Here is a 15,936-nt window from a genome sequence, read left to right on the forward strand (position 1 = left end):
CCCTCCATTGACCCAGGTACAAATAAGTAACTGTATATACTTGTAAACTGCTTTGAATGTAATTGCAAAAAACTTCAGAGATCTGCTTTCAAATAATTCTCTTCTTTCCTTCACAGGATCCAAAAGAAAGGCTTGGCTGCCAGCTGCAAACAGGGTTTTCAGATATCAAGTCGCATACGTTCTTCCGCAGCATAGACTGGGATCTGGTAAAAGAAACCTTTCATTCGTCCCATTTTTTCAGCTTTAGCTAGAGACATTTTCATTAAAAGTATTTTTTAGATTGTTGTATAAAATGCACAATAACATAATTAACTGTTCACCAAACATTTCAGCTAATATGTAAAGACTAGTAAAAAAGCCCCGTTTCTGATGCAAATGAAACGGGGGCTAGCAAGGTTTTGTTCTGTGTGCATGTGAGAGTGTGTGTGTTCCTGCCCTCTCTCCCCTCCCCCGTCTGAGTCCTTCATTGTTACAGAGAGAGCGATTTGATTTCCTGCTTTGCTGTTTTCCTTCACTGTTTGTGTTTTAGAGAGAGAGCGAGGGCGGGGCAGACACTCATGGGGAAACCGGATATCTCTCCCCCTTCACACTTCCGGTTGGAGGCTTCATTGAACGTTGGTTTTGCCTTTTATATATAGAGATGTAAAGAACTTCAAACAGCCTAAATTTTCTAAAGTCCCTCCTCCTTCCCCTCTTCTTCCCCTCCCCCTTCTTTGATCAACCAGAAGTCCAAATTGCAGTTGCCAGAGGTTCCTTCAGGCACTGCTACCCAAGTCCGCCCTCTCACTCCCCCACACCTCACAATACTATCTACTTCTAAGAGAATGCAGATGGAGTATAAGATTCAGCCTGCAATGGGGTCATGACAAGTTGCTGCTCCTGCATCAGTCTGTAGTGGTAGAATCTGTCCTCAAGCTCAAAAAGTCACTCACACTGCAGGGAAGGACCCTAAGCTTTCGAATATGGTTTGGAAGACTGTTTCAGAGTGCAATGCTAAATTCAAGAAAAGCTGCTCTTCAGTTTTAACATGTGATTGTTTTTAATGCAGTCCTTAAAAAAGATTCAAGACATGATAGCTGCATCTGGTTATAACAGGTCAGACACCATTCTCTTAAAGTTGCTTGATTTAGAAGAATAGGACAAGTATCTCATTAGCACATCTTAGGATGCATGTGATAAGGCTGCAAGAGGAGCAGCTCTAGCAATTTCCAGGAGAACACTGGCCTGGTTAAGAGCTTCATGACTTTATGATAAATAGAGAGGTGTGGTAGCCGTGTTAGTCCACTCTTAAAGGTTATCAATAGAAATCAAACAAAATAAAACATGCTTTGATGTCCCCATGCATACCCCCACCCTCCCACTCTGTCAGACTGTCAAAGTAATGCTTTGATGTTTCTCTTATATATACTATCTGCTAACACATTTGCTTATTTCCGATCTGACGAAGAAGGGCAACCTTCGAAAGCTAATCAAGAAATGTATTAAGTTATGTCCAATAAAAAAGGTGGTATCTTATTTTCTTTTCCATGTTTTATTTTGTTTGATTTCTATTGATGACTTTATGATGACATCCATGAAAGATTAGCTGATGCATCATGCACAGGAGAAAATCTGTTTGGAGAAAAGGTGACAAACTGCTTGATAAAAGATAAACTGTTCCACAGACGTTAGCAGATAATATAGAAAACAAAAAAATGTACTTTTTGAAGACTGCAATATCACTTTTACAAAAGACCATACAATCAAGGGAAGTATCCATCCTAATCCAGTAATTACACCAGGTTTTCGTTGCAACTACCTCACCAGCAGTACCATCAGAGATAAAGACCAATGGACAGTGATGTGCTCGTAAATGTTTAACAGGCTCTCTCCCCGGTCCACCTCTGCGCCCCCCCCCCCAAATTGCAGAGCTGGCTATAGCTGGGGAGAGAGCCTGGGGGGGGGGGGGGGGGGTAGATAAAATGCCATAAATAAGTCAATAAATATAACCTTTTAATGTTGAGCACCTGATTCTCAAAGTGGACATATTCCAAACACTATAATGAAAATAAAATGATTTGTTCTACCTTTGTTGTCTGGTGACTTTGTTTTTCTGGTCATGCTGGCCCAGTATCTGATTCTGCTGCTATCTGTCCTCTTAACTCCATTTCCAGGGCTTCCTTTCCATTTATTTCTTTACTTTCCGCCTTTCTTCTTCATTTCTTGCCCTACATCCGTAAGTAAAAGCTGGGTCCTACTCAGCAGACTCGACTGTCCAGTGGATCCAGCTTCTGCCTATTTTCTTCATCCATGTGCAGTTTTTCTCCTCTCTTCCTTTTCCCTAATCTCATCTCCTTCCTCACTCATCTCTCCCCGCCATCCATGTCCAGCATTTCTTCTCTCCCTTCCCTCTCCTCCATCCATGTCCAGCAACCCTCCTCTCCCCTGCCCTTCCCTTCCCTCCATCTATCCATGTCCAGCAACCCTCCTCTCCCCTGCCCTCCCCTCTATCCACCCATGTCCAGCAAGCCTTCCGCTCCTGCCCTCCCCTCCATCCACCCATGTCCAACAACCCTCCTCTCCCCCTGCCCTCTCCTCCATCCACCCATGTCCAGCAACTCTCCTCTCCCCTGCCCTCCTCTCCATCCACCCATACCCAGCGACTCTCCTCTCCCCTGCCCTCCCCTCCATCCATCCACCCATGCTCAGCGATTCTCTTCTATCCCCTGCCCCCCTCCTGCCATCCGTACCCAGCGATTCTCTTCTCACCCCTGCCCCCTCCTGCCATCCATACCCAGTGATTCTCTTCTCTCCCCTGCCCCCTCCTTCCATCCATACCCAGCGATTCTCTTCTCTCCCCTGCCCCCCTCCAGCCATCCGTACCCAGCGATTCTCCTCTCTCCCCTGATTACTTCCATTGAAGCGGCCGCATCATTGAAAGCCTTGCCCATCTCTAGCCTTCCCTTCGTGAGTTCGTTCCCTCAGAGTCCCGCCCTCATGGAAAGAGGAAATTATGTCAGAAGGCGGGACTCTGAGGGAACAAACTCAATGACTTGGCCGATTCGACGGAGGTAATAAAAACAATTTAAACCCCCCAGGGCGGCGCAGGCAAACGAGGGCAGTGATGGGAGGTGAGGTAAACAGGGTAAGCATGGCTTGTGGTGCCCTCTTGCCATACTTACCTTGTTTACCAGACCCGGCTCGCCCTGCAGAACAACCGGCTTGCAAGATCTTAAAAGAATTAACAACCGGCTCTTGTGAGCCGGCTCCAGCACACCACTGCCAACGGATAAAAAGACACAGACGCATGGTAAAGAAGTCCAGACAAAGCCTGGTCTGTACTTTTGAGTACAAGACACTAGCAAATCTTCCAGTTGGAGGGAGATAATAGAAGATAATCACAGACAAATGGGTGTTAAACATAATTCAACGTGGCTACAAATTACAAATTGTTGATGCTTGTTTGCAAAATATTGGTAAGGTCGTGGCCCACCCATTCTGCTGCCTATGCCTGAGGATCAGAAATCAATTGTTTGTATTCCTTGTGCAGAGCATTGTCAACTACTACTTCAAGAGATATGTCAGACCTTTGAGCACTGAACAAGTTTGTAAGCAAAGAAAAGTTCATAATAATAATAATAAAACTTTATTTCCTTGTCATCTATACCAGACCAGTCCAGACTAATGGGTTGTGTCCGTCTACCAGCGGAAGGAGACAGAGAAAATAGTTCCAAGTGAACCGCCCCTTAAAGGTATCGTGCAGACTGGAATGTTCAGTATTTTCTCTGTCTCCTAGCGGATGGTGGACGGATCGTGCAGCTGCTCTGGATTGCTGGCTGGTAGCTCCTGTCCCAGATTCTTCTGGTGACAGTGGAGCCAGGGGTGTGCTGGTAGCCGTGTTGGGGCTAGTTTTAGATGATACTCAGTGGTCCTGATTTCCTCATCTGCCAGCTAGGGTGATATCCAGTGACCCTGGTTCCCTCCCCTGGCTGTCTTTCTAGCAGGGTGATGGTTGATTGTGGCATGGAGTAACTTGTCTCCCCTGTGGGGTTCTTCTCTTCTGTGGTGGTAGGTATATCTGAATTTCTGCCTCTGAGGTAAGCCTTTATTTATTCACTAGTGAAGAAGGTTGTTTTTAAAAAAAAACAAAGAAAAGGAAACTTTGTTTTTCCCCCCTTTTCTGCCTCTGAGGTAAACCTTTATTTATTCCTGTCACTAGTAAAGAAGGTTGTTTACAAAAAACCTACAGCCACACCACCCTGAGCAGGCCTGATCTTGTCTGATCTCAGAAGCTAAGCAGGGTCGGGACTGGTTAGTACCTGGATGGGAGACCGCCTGGTAATACCAGGTGCTGTAGGCTTAAAAAAAAAAAAAGTCCCTCTGGGCCAGGACAATGCAGCACCAGGTCTAAATTTCCACAAGTTGTGTTCCTTTCTTGTTGGCCTCCTGGCAGCACCTTCTTCTTTGGCTGTTCCTTGGGGCTCCATCTGCATTTTGCTTGTTGAGCACCGCTCCATCCATGTTGAGCACAGCTCCATGTTGAGCGCTGCTCCATTGCTGCATGTTGAGCGCTGCTCCAAAGTTCCAGGTTGGCTTTAGCTCCATCGCTGTATGTTGAGGACAGCTCTATCATGGCATGTGGAGTGAAGTTCCTTCGCTGCATATTCTGCAACCTTCATCTCTGCATGTTGAACGCAGCTCCATTGTCACATGTTGAGTGTAGTTCTTTCTCTGCAGGTCTCAGTGTGGGGCGCAGTCCTGTGTTTGCGTGTAGAACACGGCTCTGTGTCTGCCTGTGGAACGCAGCTCCCTGTCTGTGTGCAGTGCGCACTCGCAGCTCCACCCCCTGTTGAGTGTAGCTCCATCTCTGTGTGTTTAGCACAACTCTTTTCTGCAGATTGGGCACAGTTCCATGGCGGTATGTTCAGCACAGCTATGTGTCTGCAGGTGCTGCACAGCTTCATGTATGCGTATGAAGCATAGCTCCTTGCCGGTGTCTGCAGCGCAGCTCCTTGTCTGCGTTTTATACGTGGTTCCACCACTATCACAGCTTCAGTTCTGCAGGTACCTCTAGCGTCCAGCTCTTTCAGTGGGGCACTGCTCATCCTCTGTCTGTTACTCTCAGCTTCTTCTCTGCTTGTTCAGTGCGTTTCTATCTTTGCCAGAGGTGTGCGACTCCTTCTCTGCCCGCAGTGCGTGGCTCAGTTTGTGTGCTTTGAGTGCAAATCCGTTTGTTCTCGTTTAGCATGGATCCTACTTTGCCTGATGAGCTCAGCTTCGTTTCTGTCCGTTGAGCACAGTTCAGTCTGACTCTGGAGCATATTTTCCTTTGCCTGTTGGGCACTGTTTCACCTTGTCGGTCAACCCCAGCTCTTTTCTGCGGGTTGGATATAGTAACTTCTCGGCAGCTGTAGCTTACCGCAGTTAGATTGCTAGACAAGGCTGCTTTGTCTCCTGTTAGCTGCCATTCCTGTGGCATCTTTTCTTGCCATAGCCTCTTGGTGGCTGGCGAGAAGCTTCTCCATTGCTGGAGTTTGAATTTGTCTCTGTTCCTTTTGTGTCTTCTTGGCACCTTGGGGTTCTTTTCTCTGCAGTTTGACTCTCGACTCTCTTTGTTTTTGTCTCTTTTTGTTCTCTTGGCTCTGTTCTTTCATCCCTAAGTCCAGAGCGAGCTGGTTTAGGAGTACTTTCTTTCTACGGTTGTACCTTGGTATGCTGCTGCCCTTTTCTTTATGGTTCTCCTGGAGAGAGTAGCGCTCCACTTAGTTGGTTCTCTGGAGTCTCTTCTTCTTCTGTGGAGTTTGATTCTCTCACTAGACACGGGTCTGGGTGGTTCCTGGGCCTTGCTTCCTTTCTTCTATGAAATGTGGCACACTGTTTGGGGTTGCATACTCCTAGAACTTGTTAGGGTCACTTCCTCTGACCATCTTGTACTCAAGGCAGACCGGCAAGTTTGAGAGTTAGCCTTTGTCCTGCCAGGGTTCAGAGAAGTGGATCCTGGTCTAGGAGAGACAGTTCTTCTCCTTGTTACTCAGATACGACTGTTGCCTCCCTTCCAAGGGGGGTCCTTTGGCATGAGTATCTTTGCTGCTTCTTTTGCTCCTCTTGGGGTACTTAGTTTTTCTTTTGCTCAGGACGTTTGTTTTACGTCCTACAGCTTCAGTTCCTTTTCTAGTGTCTAACTCTGTTCCATTTTGGTAGCCTGGTGGTTTGGATTTTCGAATCCTTTTCTGCTGATCAATTTTTGGTGTGTGTATAGCTTTGTTGATTTTTCATCCTTCTGCATTCTTCTTTCCTCCCCCCCCCCCCCCCCCCCTTTTTTGGGAAACTGGTTTGCTACATCCCATTAGTATAGACTGGTCTGGTATAGATGACAAGGAAGGAAAAATTATGTTCTTACCTGATAATTTTCTTTCCTTTAATCATACCAGACCAGTCCAGATGCCCTCCCTGGCTGATGTCTGTCAGACAGAGTGTTGTTTCGTTTAGGTATCCCTGGCTGTTCCATGATGCTTCAATACGGTGGGATGTCCTATAGCACTGCCTACTTCATTTTCTCTATTCAATATCCTGACACTTGTTGTGCCAGCTCTGTATGACTCCTGTTACTTGGGATCAAGGAGTTCTTTCCCCGGATTCAGGGGTAGATCTCTATGTGCTTGGGCAAGCTCGGTATGGACCATTCCCTCCCGCTTACTTTGAGGGGAAGTTGCAGTTGCCTTCGGCCAAGCAGGAACAGTGAGGTTCTGCATATTGGCTCCAAGAGTTTGCCTGTTTGGTATTAACTGTGTTTTCTTCTAGACTTCAGAGCACCATTGCTTGGCTATTTGAAATACTGAACATTCCAAGCTGTACGATACCCTTAAGGGGCGGTTCACTTCGAACTATTTTCTCTGTCTCCTTCCGCTGGTAGATGGACACAACCCATTAGTCTGGACTGGTCTGGTATGATTAAAGGAAAGAAAATTATCAGGTAAGAACATAATTTTTCCTAACTCACATATCTAAAATATTCTATGTGAGGAACAAAAAAAAAAGAATATACAAAGTAAAATACAAATCACACTACAGTCATTCAGAATCATCTATTTAAACGTAAAAAACAAAATGATCAGTCAATTTGGCCATATGCCTAAGCAAACAAATAGGTCTTTTAATCTTTCTTAAACTGACCGATGGCGTGCAAGGAGCCAGGGCCGGTCTTAGCAATTGCGGGGCCCTGTGCAGACCACTTCGGTGGGGACCCCCCCACCCGGATTCTTGCTTAGCCCTGCCCCATCTAGCCCCTCCCCCTTTTTACAAGATTTTTTAAAAAAGTTCTATTTATGTGCCCTTAAAATTTTTAAAAAAGTAATAACTCTACAATCATATTAACCGATGGAGAAATCACCTTCAGGAACTTTATGAAGTATTATCCTCTAAAATAATTACCACAACAATGAATTTGAAATAAGAACAGCTGAAGATTGCAGAGAAAATCATCCAATTAATTTTAAGTGGTGTTCTTTATAAAATAATTACTACTGATAGTCAATATCAAACCAAAATAGTATTAGTAATATAAATAAATGTAAATACAAATAAAATAAAAAATAATCTGATTCTTACCAGTGCCTGTGCCACCCACTTAATCAAAATGGGAATGGTGGTAATCTGGCGCCACCGCCACACCACAAGCCCAAGTCAGTGGCCTAAGAGGCGCAACACAGCAGGCTGAGCGTTTTTATTTAGTCTTTGACCGAGGACCCACTGGTGGCTCAGTGGGAACCTCTGGGACTGGGAGCATGTTTGTCACTGTTGCCCAGAGGATTAGTATTTCATGGAATCTGGTTTTGGCTGTGCACCTTCCATAGTAGGCGCTGCCTGCAGGCCACATGTCTGTGAACTCACTCAGTCACAGCTTTCTCACGTGGCTGAGCCAAAGCAAAAGAAAAGCAGATGTGATTGGTCAGGGAGCCTGTCTGGCACCTAAAAGGGCTCTTCTGATTGGCCAGGGCTATCACTCCCAGCCAATTAGAAGAGCCTTTAGCACCAGACAGAGACAAAACTCCCTGACCAATCACAGCTCAGCTGCACTATTGCTCAGGGCTCAACCATGTGAAAAAAAAACTGTGACTGCTGGTTGCTTGCTGTGTCGCATGCCTACTGGGGTAAAAGCCAAGCTGGGGAACATTGCGGGGGTGGAGGGGGGGATTACGAGGTTGAGAACTTGTGCAAAAAGATTCTGACCGTCAATGTGTAACTGGAGGAGTGCGAGTCCGTGGGGAACATTGTGGGGGGGGGGGGGGGGGGGGGGTTCCTTGATTGAAAATTTGCAAATTAAGATTCTGAGTGACCACCAATGCTGGGGATGTGACCGTGACTGCGAGGCCATGTGCGGCCGCCCCTGTTGCCCCTCCTTAAGACCGGCCCTGCAAGGAGCAAAGCTCTATGGGAAGAGTGTTCCATAATTTAGGACTACAAACATAAATAGAGGACCTATACAACCTAGCTGCTATTATACCCCAGATCACCAGATTTTTAGAATCAATACCCCAATTCTACCTTCCTTTCAACTGAGAAACTGGTATGCAGCCCTGGAAGTGAAGGAAATGGGACCATCCCAGGAACAGGAGGAACTGAATCTCAAAAATTCCAAAGTTGCCAGATCAGTGTCCACTAGGAAGTGAAGGGTAGCGGTGGTTTAGTTGCCAGTGACTGGATTGATTTTGCAGTATATCAAGTGCAGGAAGTAAATTCCTTTCTGAGGGATACAGAGTTATCCATCTGCTGACCAGACATGATGTCCTGGGAAGTATGTTGTCTGCCTGGTGCTACAATTTGAGACGTTACAGAGAGTTTTTTGGAGACTCATCAAGCCTATTGACTGTTATCCTTTTTTATGAAGGGTAAAGGGTCACAAATTTGATTTACCGCCTTTCTGGGTGTGGCAGGGCCTATCAGAGCATAAAGGCAGGCAGAGCACCTGATCAGTTTTCACTTTGAGATTATTTCTACTGTTGCATCCAGCACAAGAAAACAAAGGACAGGCCCGGATGGAAACACAATAGCAACTCTCTGATCCTTATCAAAACTTGGCACTGGAGGCAGTTGCCTATGCAGAAATCTGGGCCAGAGGGCACTGTGCTGCCTTCAGTGTGTTGAAAAGAGAAAAGCTTTCCCTTATTGTGTTCTCCTGCATCTCTGCATGCCAGAGAGATTTGTCTCTGTACTTAGTCTTCACTCAGCCCGTGAGATGGATGAGTAATGGTTTTTATTATTTCTTCTGCTTGTTTGTCAGAACATAGTGTTTTCCAGCCATTTAAATTATTGGAAGGGAGGCGGCAGAGAGAGGTGACTGATATTAACCCATTCATCAAAAAGGACTTGTTTGCAGGTTCAGAGCAATGTCGAAGGAGAAAGGGAGAAAAGTAGAAGTCAGCCATAACCTCAGAACTGCTGCACAGCACTGACCACTCCTCTTATTGCACTACCTGCGAGGTAGGATGAGGGAGGAGTGCCAAAGGGCTCTTGCTTCTGGCTCCAAGCATCTGACAGAACCCACTCCTGGGATAGTAGCAGGGAGAGGGGGGTTGACTGGAGCAGTGCCTGTGTCGAACCCTAACACAGGTGTCCTAAGGTGAGTTTAGGGAAGGAAAGAAATCTCCCATGAAGAAAAGGAGCAAAAGCTTTCTTGATCTTGAATTCAATTGAAATATGATTCCATATGCTTTCTTAGCATGGTATCGGAGGAAGCAGAGGCCTAACCAAAGACTGCTTTTTTTTTTTTTAATTTGAAAAACAAACACCTTTCTAGATTTATAGCCATGACACACCATCTGGGGAGAAAAAAAAACAACAAACCTTTTTTTGGCCATCAGTCTTTCTCTGTGATGGTAAATCTCACTCTTTCGGACGGTCCACCTTTGGCATCTCTGTGAAGTCCTCAACTGCTTTATTGGCTGCCGAGCCACATGTTTGGGGGTTGGGGAGGAAGTAGAGGAAGGAAGATGTGATGATGATTGAGATCAGGAGGCGGCACAGAAAGTAGCTGCTTGTAAGTGAAGTGTGTGTCGTGCTCACCTCCTCCCCTTTCCAGATTGTAAAAATATTTTATAGGCTCTGAGGCAATGGTGAGAGAGGGGGGTCATCTTCTAAATTGTCTATTGCACAACCCACCCTTCCTACAGGCCTATGTCAGACATGTCTCCTCCTCTCCCCCCCCCCCTTCATCAGAATCCATTCTTGGACTAGGACTAAGCCCACCCCATGTTCTCAATGTGCGTCCAACTGCTCCAGCCACTCCGTGTACGACAGCTTCACCTGCACACATTCCCACAAATAACACTACCACTGTTCCCCTGACATACAGAAGCCTCTACTCTCCCACACCTCACGAACAGCAGAAAAGACACCACACACACCTACAATCTTAGGCCCGCCCCGACCCTGAACATACTCCTACCCTCGATAACCACTTATACACGCACAGTACCCTAGATACCCCTCAGTTTCTACCCCCCTCTCTCCAGGCCCCATTTTTCCACTTGGGGCCCATTCAGTTCTAGCTACACCACTGCTCCTTGTGCCTCTAGAATACAGTGGTAAACAAGATACTTGCCCTAGTCTAGCTAGTCAAGTAACTATTATTTTCCAGCTCTGTCCAGCATACACTCCCTCACGAGAGACTCATTAAGAAATTTGAGTCATGGGCTAGGAGGCAGTGTCTTTTTGTGGACTGCAAATTGGCTAAAAGACAGAAACAGTAGGACTAAATGGTCAGTTATCCACATAGAAAAGAGGTAATGGTAGAGTGCCCCAAAAATCAGGGCCGCCGAGAGAGCCAGGCCTGGGGAAGGACCACCACCACACACACACAAACCCCCACTCGGGCTGCCACCCCCACCCCCTTACCTTCTGCTCCTCCCTCAGTCTGTCACTCTCTGTGTTCCGGGTTATCACGTTAACGTAATCACCAGAGTCCCGACACACAGGAGCAGGAGAGAGACCAGACCAAGGAAGCAGAACCTTTTGGTGCTGGGCCCCCCTTGGAGGCTTGGCCTGGGGAATCTTGCCAACCCTACCCCTCCTCCCCTCTCAGTGGCCCTGCCAAAAGTCTATACTGGGACCTTTGCTGTTTAACATATTTATCAATGATCTTGAGATAGGAGTGATGAATGATGTGATTAAATCTGTAGATGACAAAAATGAGTAGAAGATAGCGAGGAGCTGAAGCAGGATCTTCTAAGGCTAGGAGACTGGGCATCTAAATGGCAGATGAAATTTATTTTATCTATTATTTTAAATATTTAACTTGTGCCTTTTTCCAAGGTGAGGTCCATACAACTACACTAGGTATTTCCCCTGTTCCCGTAGTGAGCTCACAATCTAAATTTATACCTGAGGCGTTAAAGGGTTCAATGACTTGCCCAAGATCACAAAGAGCTTCAGTGGGATTTAATATTGGCATGTGCAAAGTGATGCACATAGGGAAAATGAATCCCATCTACCGATACAAAATGCTGAGTTCTGAGTCCACCACCCAAGAAACGGATCTTTGAGTCATTGTGGACAGTACTGTGACATTTTCAGCCCAGTGTGCTGAGGCTGTTAAAAAAGCAAATAGAATGTTAGGAATTATCGAAAAGGGATGGGGAGAGCAAAGCCTAGATCATGCTTCTGGATAGGTCCCTGGTTTGATTGCACCTTGAGAATTGTGTGCAGTTCCGGTCGCCTCATCTTAAAAAGGATATATTGGAACTAGAAAAGGTTCAGAGAATGGCAACAAAAATGATAAAGAGGTAAGATGCCTTTCTTTAAAAGAAAACTAAACAGTTTAGAGCTCTTCAGATTGAAGAAAAGATTGACCAGGGTAGAATGGTTAATTAGAAATGATTCAGGTTGCTTAATCTTTCTAATTACACAATGAGACTTTTTTTTCCACATAACACATAATGAAGCTGTCAAACCTGATTATTAGCTAGGTAAACTTGGGAGAACCATTGCTCATCCCTGGAAATGAGCTAGGAGAAATAGATTCTACTTTTTAATATCTCCTTCGTACTTGTGACCTGGACAAGCCACCTTCGGAGACAGGTTGCTGGGCTCGATGGACCTTGGTTTGATAGTGGCTTTTGTTGTGTTCTTATGATCACTGAAAGAAGTCAACGTTCAAGTCACCCAGTCTATATTGGTGCTCTTGAAGATAATCGGGTTCACCATTCTGCACAAGTGAGTCTTCTGATCATGTGTGACATTATGTTTAAATCTTTTTATTAGTGGTAACAGAAATTGTACAAGTTGCTCAGAAAATGAGACAAACGCAAATTATCAATGATATCACTTAAGTCACCATACACTTTTACATTTTATCCCCCCCTTCCCCCCCCCCCCATCCCTCCCTATTCCATCTCTCGCCTTATGTTTGTTAATGCGAATCACCCTTGCATATTCCAAAAGGGTGCATACCACCCTGCTCAATACAACCACACAGAACAGCCACCATCGAAACACAGGAGGTGTCGACCATACGATATAGCCTGCCCCACATGGACTTATATCTTACGACATAATCTGCCCCACATGGACTTATATCTTACAGCCCTTCACCCTATGCCAACACCTCTTTAGAAGTCGTGCAAACTTAGTAATAGGAACCCCCATATTCAAGGAGTGAGTCATCTCTACATTATGGATTGTCCTTGTCTGCTCTCTTCAGTATTACCTCAGTCCTTCCCGCCTCACCCACCCCCCCACACTGCTTCCCATCAGTCACTCCACATTCATCCCCTCTCAACCCAGTTCATTCAGCACCTGACTTCTAGCTCTAGGGGCTACTACATTCAAATATGCAGTCCATGTTCGAACAAAGTGTTGTCTCCTTTTCGGCGTGTAACGGGCACCCCTAGCCTCCCATAACATGAGAGCATGCAACTTGTTCCTCCAGTACCAGTATGAGGGCGGTATGTCCATTAGCCAGTGGTTCATTATGCATTTCTTCCCCAGAATGCAGGACTTGCTCAGGAACAATTTTTCTTCCCTTGTTCCCACCGTCCATACTCTTGGGGAGCTAAACATTACCCGTTCAAATGTAAAGTGTATCCTACTTCCCAATAGCTCTGATACGAACCGGGCGAGAGCCGCCCAGAATCCTTGAATGAGCCGACATTGCCACATCCCATGTGCCAGAGAAGGCATGCCCACTCCGCACTTCCCGCATTTATTTGCCCCCACTATCCCGGCATGCCACGCTTGCTTACCCGAGAAATATGCCCTATGGATTGATCTAAAATGACATTCCTGCAGTTCCGCACTATGCACCACCCCTGTCATCCCTTTTAAGGCAGCCATTACCTTCTCGATTGCAAAGGAACCCCCCACTTCTTGCTCCCATCTCCCCACTACCTCACCAATATCTTTTTTAGGCTTCAGTTCTTCCAGTGCCTTATGAAACAAAGAGATTGAAGTCTGCCCCACTGCATCCCCCTTCAGAAAGTCACGAATCTTCCTCCCAAAATCCAATGTGAGTGCAGACTGGGGCAAACCTCTAAAGTAGTGTTCCAACTGCAAGTAGGCCAATTTTGCCAGTGGACCTCCCACACATCTCCTTTCAAATTCCCCATAGGGCAACAGCGAACCATCCACTTGCAAAAAACTCTCCAATAAAAACACTCCCTGCCTCTTCGTGTCTTGAAAAATACGACTCTCCTGACCCGCCGGAAAGTCCATGTTCCCCACTATCGTCAGCATCACACTGGTTCCCGGATCCTGTCCCCAGTGCCCTAAGAGTACCCTCCAGGCCTGTCGTAGAGGTTGCAAAAGTACACTATCTTTAAACGGGTTTGGTATCCCCCTTCTGTTAGCATGTAACAAACAATTTAAGGACCATGGCCTGAAGAAAGCTTGTTCCCAACATATATCGGTATAGGTTGTCTTATTAAGGAGCCAATCCCGCAAGTGTCTAGCCAAGCACGCCCAATTATAATCCTTCAAATCAGGCATGCCCAAGCCTCCCTTACACTGCGCCCCATATACATGTTTCCATTGCATTTTCGATTTTTTCCCCGCCCAACAGAACCACGCTACATGCCTCTGCAGGGCTTTCAGATCTTTAGCCAACAGCCTAATAGGCAAGATCTGCAGCATATACAACCATTTTGGGAATATTATCATGCGATATAAATGTATTCTTCCAAGAAAGGACAGTGGCATGGAAATCCACGCCGCCAGCTGTGCTTTAGATTCCCCAATCAAACGAGGGACGTTAACCTTATACAGCTGCGCTGGATCCATTGGGAGCTGCACTCCCAAGTACCTAAACTCCCTATGTGTTTGACGGAGCTGTGTCCGATTCCAAATCACCGGATCCACCCCTGCGCTAACTAGTGCCTCCGATTTCTCCAGATTCAGTTTAAACCCTGAAAAGTCCCCATATTCCCGCAAACTGTCCATCAGTTGGTCCAACGAACTCTGTGGGTCTGTGATCAGTACCAACAAGTCATCCGCAAATGCCGCTGTTTTAAACTCCTGACCCCGGATCCGTACACCCTTAATTCCTACATTATTTCCAATTTCCCGTATTAGCGGGTCCAGGGTCAATACGAACAAAAGCGGCGAGAGCGGGCAGCCCTGCCGGGTTCCCCTCCCTATAGTAAACCAGCCAGAATATAGCCCATTGACACTTACTCGCGCCCTAGGCTCCGTATACAAAGTCTGTAAAGCCTTCCCAAAAAATCCCGTTATGCCATAGGCCTTTAAGGTCTCAAACATAAAGCCCCAGTCCACCCTGTCGAAGGCTTTTTCAGCATCAAAGCTGATTAACATAGCTTGCAAACCTTCATTCCGCACTCGCTCCAGGGCACCAAGTATTCGCCTTAGATTCTTGACTACTTTCCGGCCTTTCACAAAGCCCACCTGTGACTGCTCCAGCAATGTCGGTAAGAACCGAGCTAGTCTATTTGCCAGTATCTTAGCTATAAATTTTGTCTCTGAATTCAACAGAGATATAGGCCTATAGGCCTCCGGCAGGTGCGCTTGCTTGTTCGGCTTCAGTATGACCGTAATATTAGCCTGGTTCAAATGGCTGGGCATCTGTCCCCTACTGATCACTTCGTTAAAAACCTCCGATAATTGTCGTCCTATTCCCGGCCTAAGTAGTTTATAGAATTCATTGCTGAGACCATCCGGCCCAGGTGTCTTACCCAGCGAGCTCTGCTTTACAACCCAGTCTACCTCATCTTCCGTTATTGCTGCATTTAAGATCTGTAGGTCATCATTGTGCAGCTTCGGCACATCAACGCTCCCAAGATATGCCTCACTCAGAGTTGCTATCTCCAGCTGCGGTTTGTACAGCGCTTCATAGAATTGCCTAAAGATCTCCGCTATTTCTCTATCCTTATGCTTTAGCTCCTTTTGTTTATTAACTAGCGAAAGAACTTTCCTGGAGCCCACCTGCTTGTGCAATAATCGAGCTAAAAATTTTCCCCCTTTGTTAGCGAATTTATAAAGGTGATACTTATAATACAGTGCAGATTTTTGCGCTGTTTGCTGCAGAAGTTCATTTAAAGCTTGCTGCGCCTCCAACAACCGGGCCCGCACTTCTGGTGTCTGAGTGTGTCCATATAGTCTCCTCAAAGCTGTTACCCTCCTCTCCCACCTCTGCACTTCTCGTTGCCTCACCTTCCTCCGAAAGCTATTGTAGGCTATTGTCTCCCCTCGGAGCACCGCTTTCGCGGCCTCCCAGAAAAGCACCGGGTCACTCCTATGGGCTTCATTTTCCTCCTGATATTGCTCCCATCTATTTCTCAGCTGCAGGTGGAATTGCTTGTCTCGGTAAAGGTATGTCGGGAAGCGCCAGGAAGAGGTCCTCTGCGCATCTCTGTTCAATTGCATGTCCAGGGAGACCCAAGCATGATCAGAGACCACTATTGGACCAATCTTAGTCCCCTGTACTTGTGTTAACATCTCCCTTGCAATCAT

General features: G+C 46.2%; 1 protein-coding gene and 1 pseudogene across 2 annotated transcripts in view; both read left to right on the plus strand.

The window, feature by feature from the left end:
• PRKCZ (protein kinase C zeta) overlaps nucleotides 1-15,936 on the plus strand; it is a 245,692-nt gene that overhangs the window by 209,545 nt on the left and 20,211 nt on the right. For both annotated transcript variants that reach the window (XM_030185630.1, XM_030185629.1), the window contains exon 17: nucleotides 117-206. In XM_030185630.1, the coding sequence (XP_030041490.1) occupies nucleotides 117-206 (90 nt within the window). The remainder of the gene's footprint in view (nucleotides 1-116; nucleotides 207-15,936) is intronic.
• Nucleotides 4,221-4,339, plus strand: LOC115456913 (annotated as a pseudogene).

Source organism: Microcaecilia unicolor, chromosome 13 (assembly GCF_901765095.1).
Source record: "Microcaecilia unicolor chromosome 13, aMicUni1.1, whole genome shotgun sequence".
Lineage (NCBI taxonomy): Eukaryota > Metazoa > Chordata > Amphibia > Gymnophiona > Siphonopidae > Microcaecilia > Microcaecilia unicolor.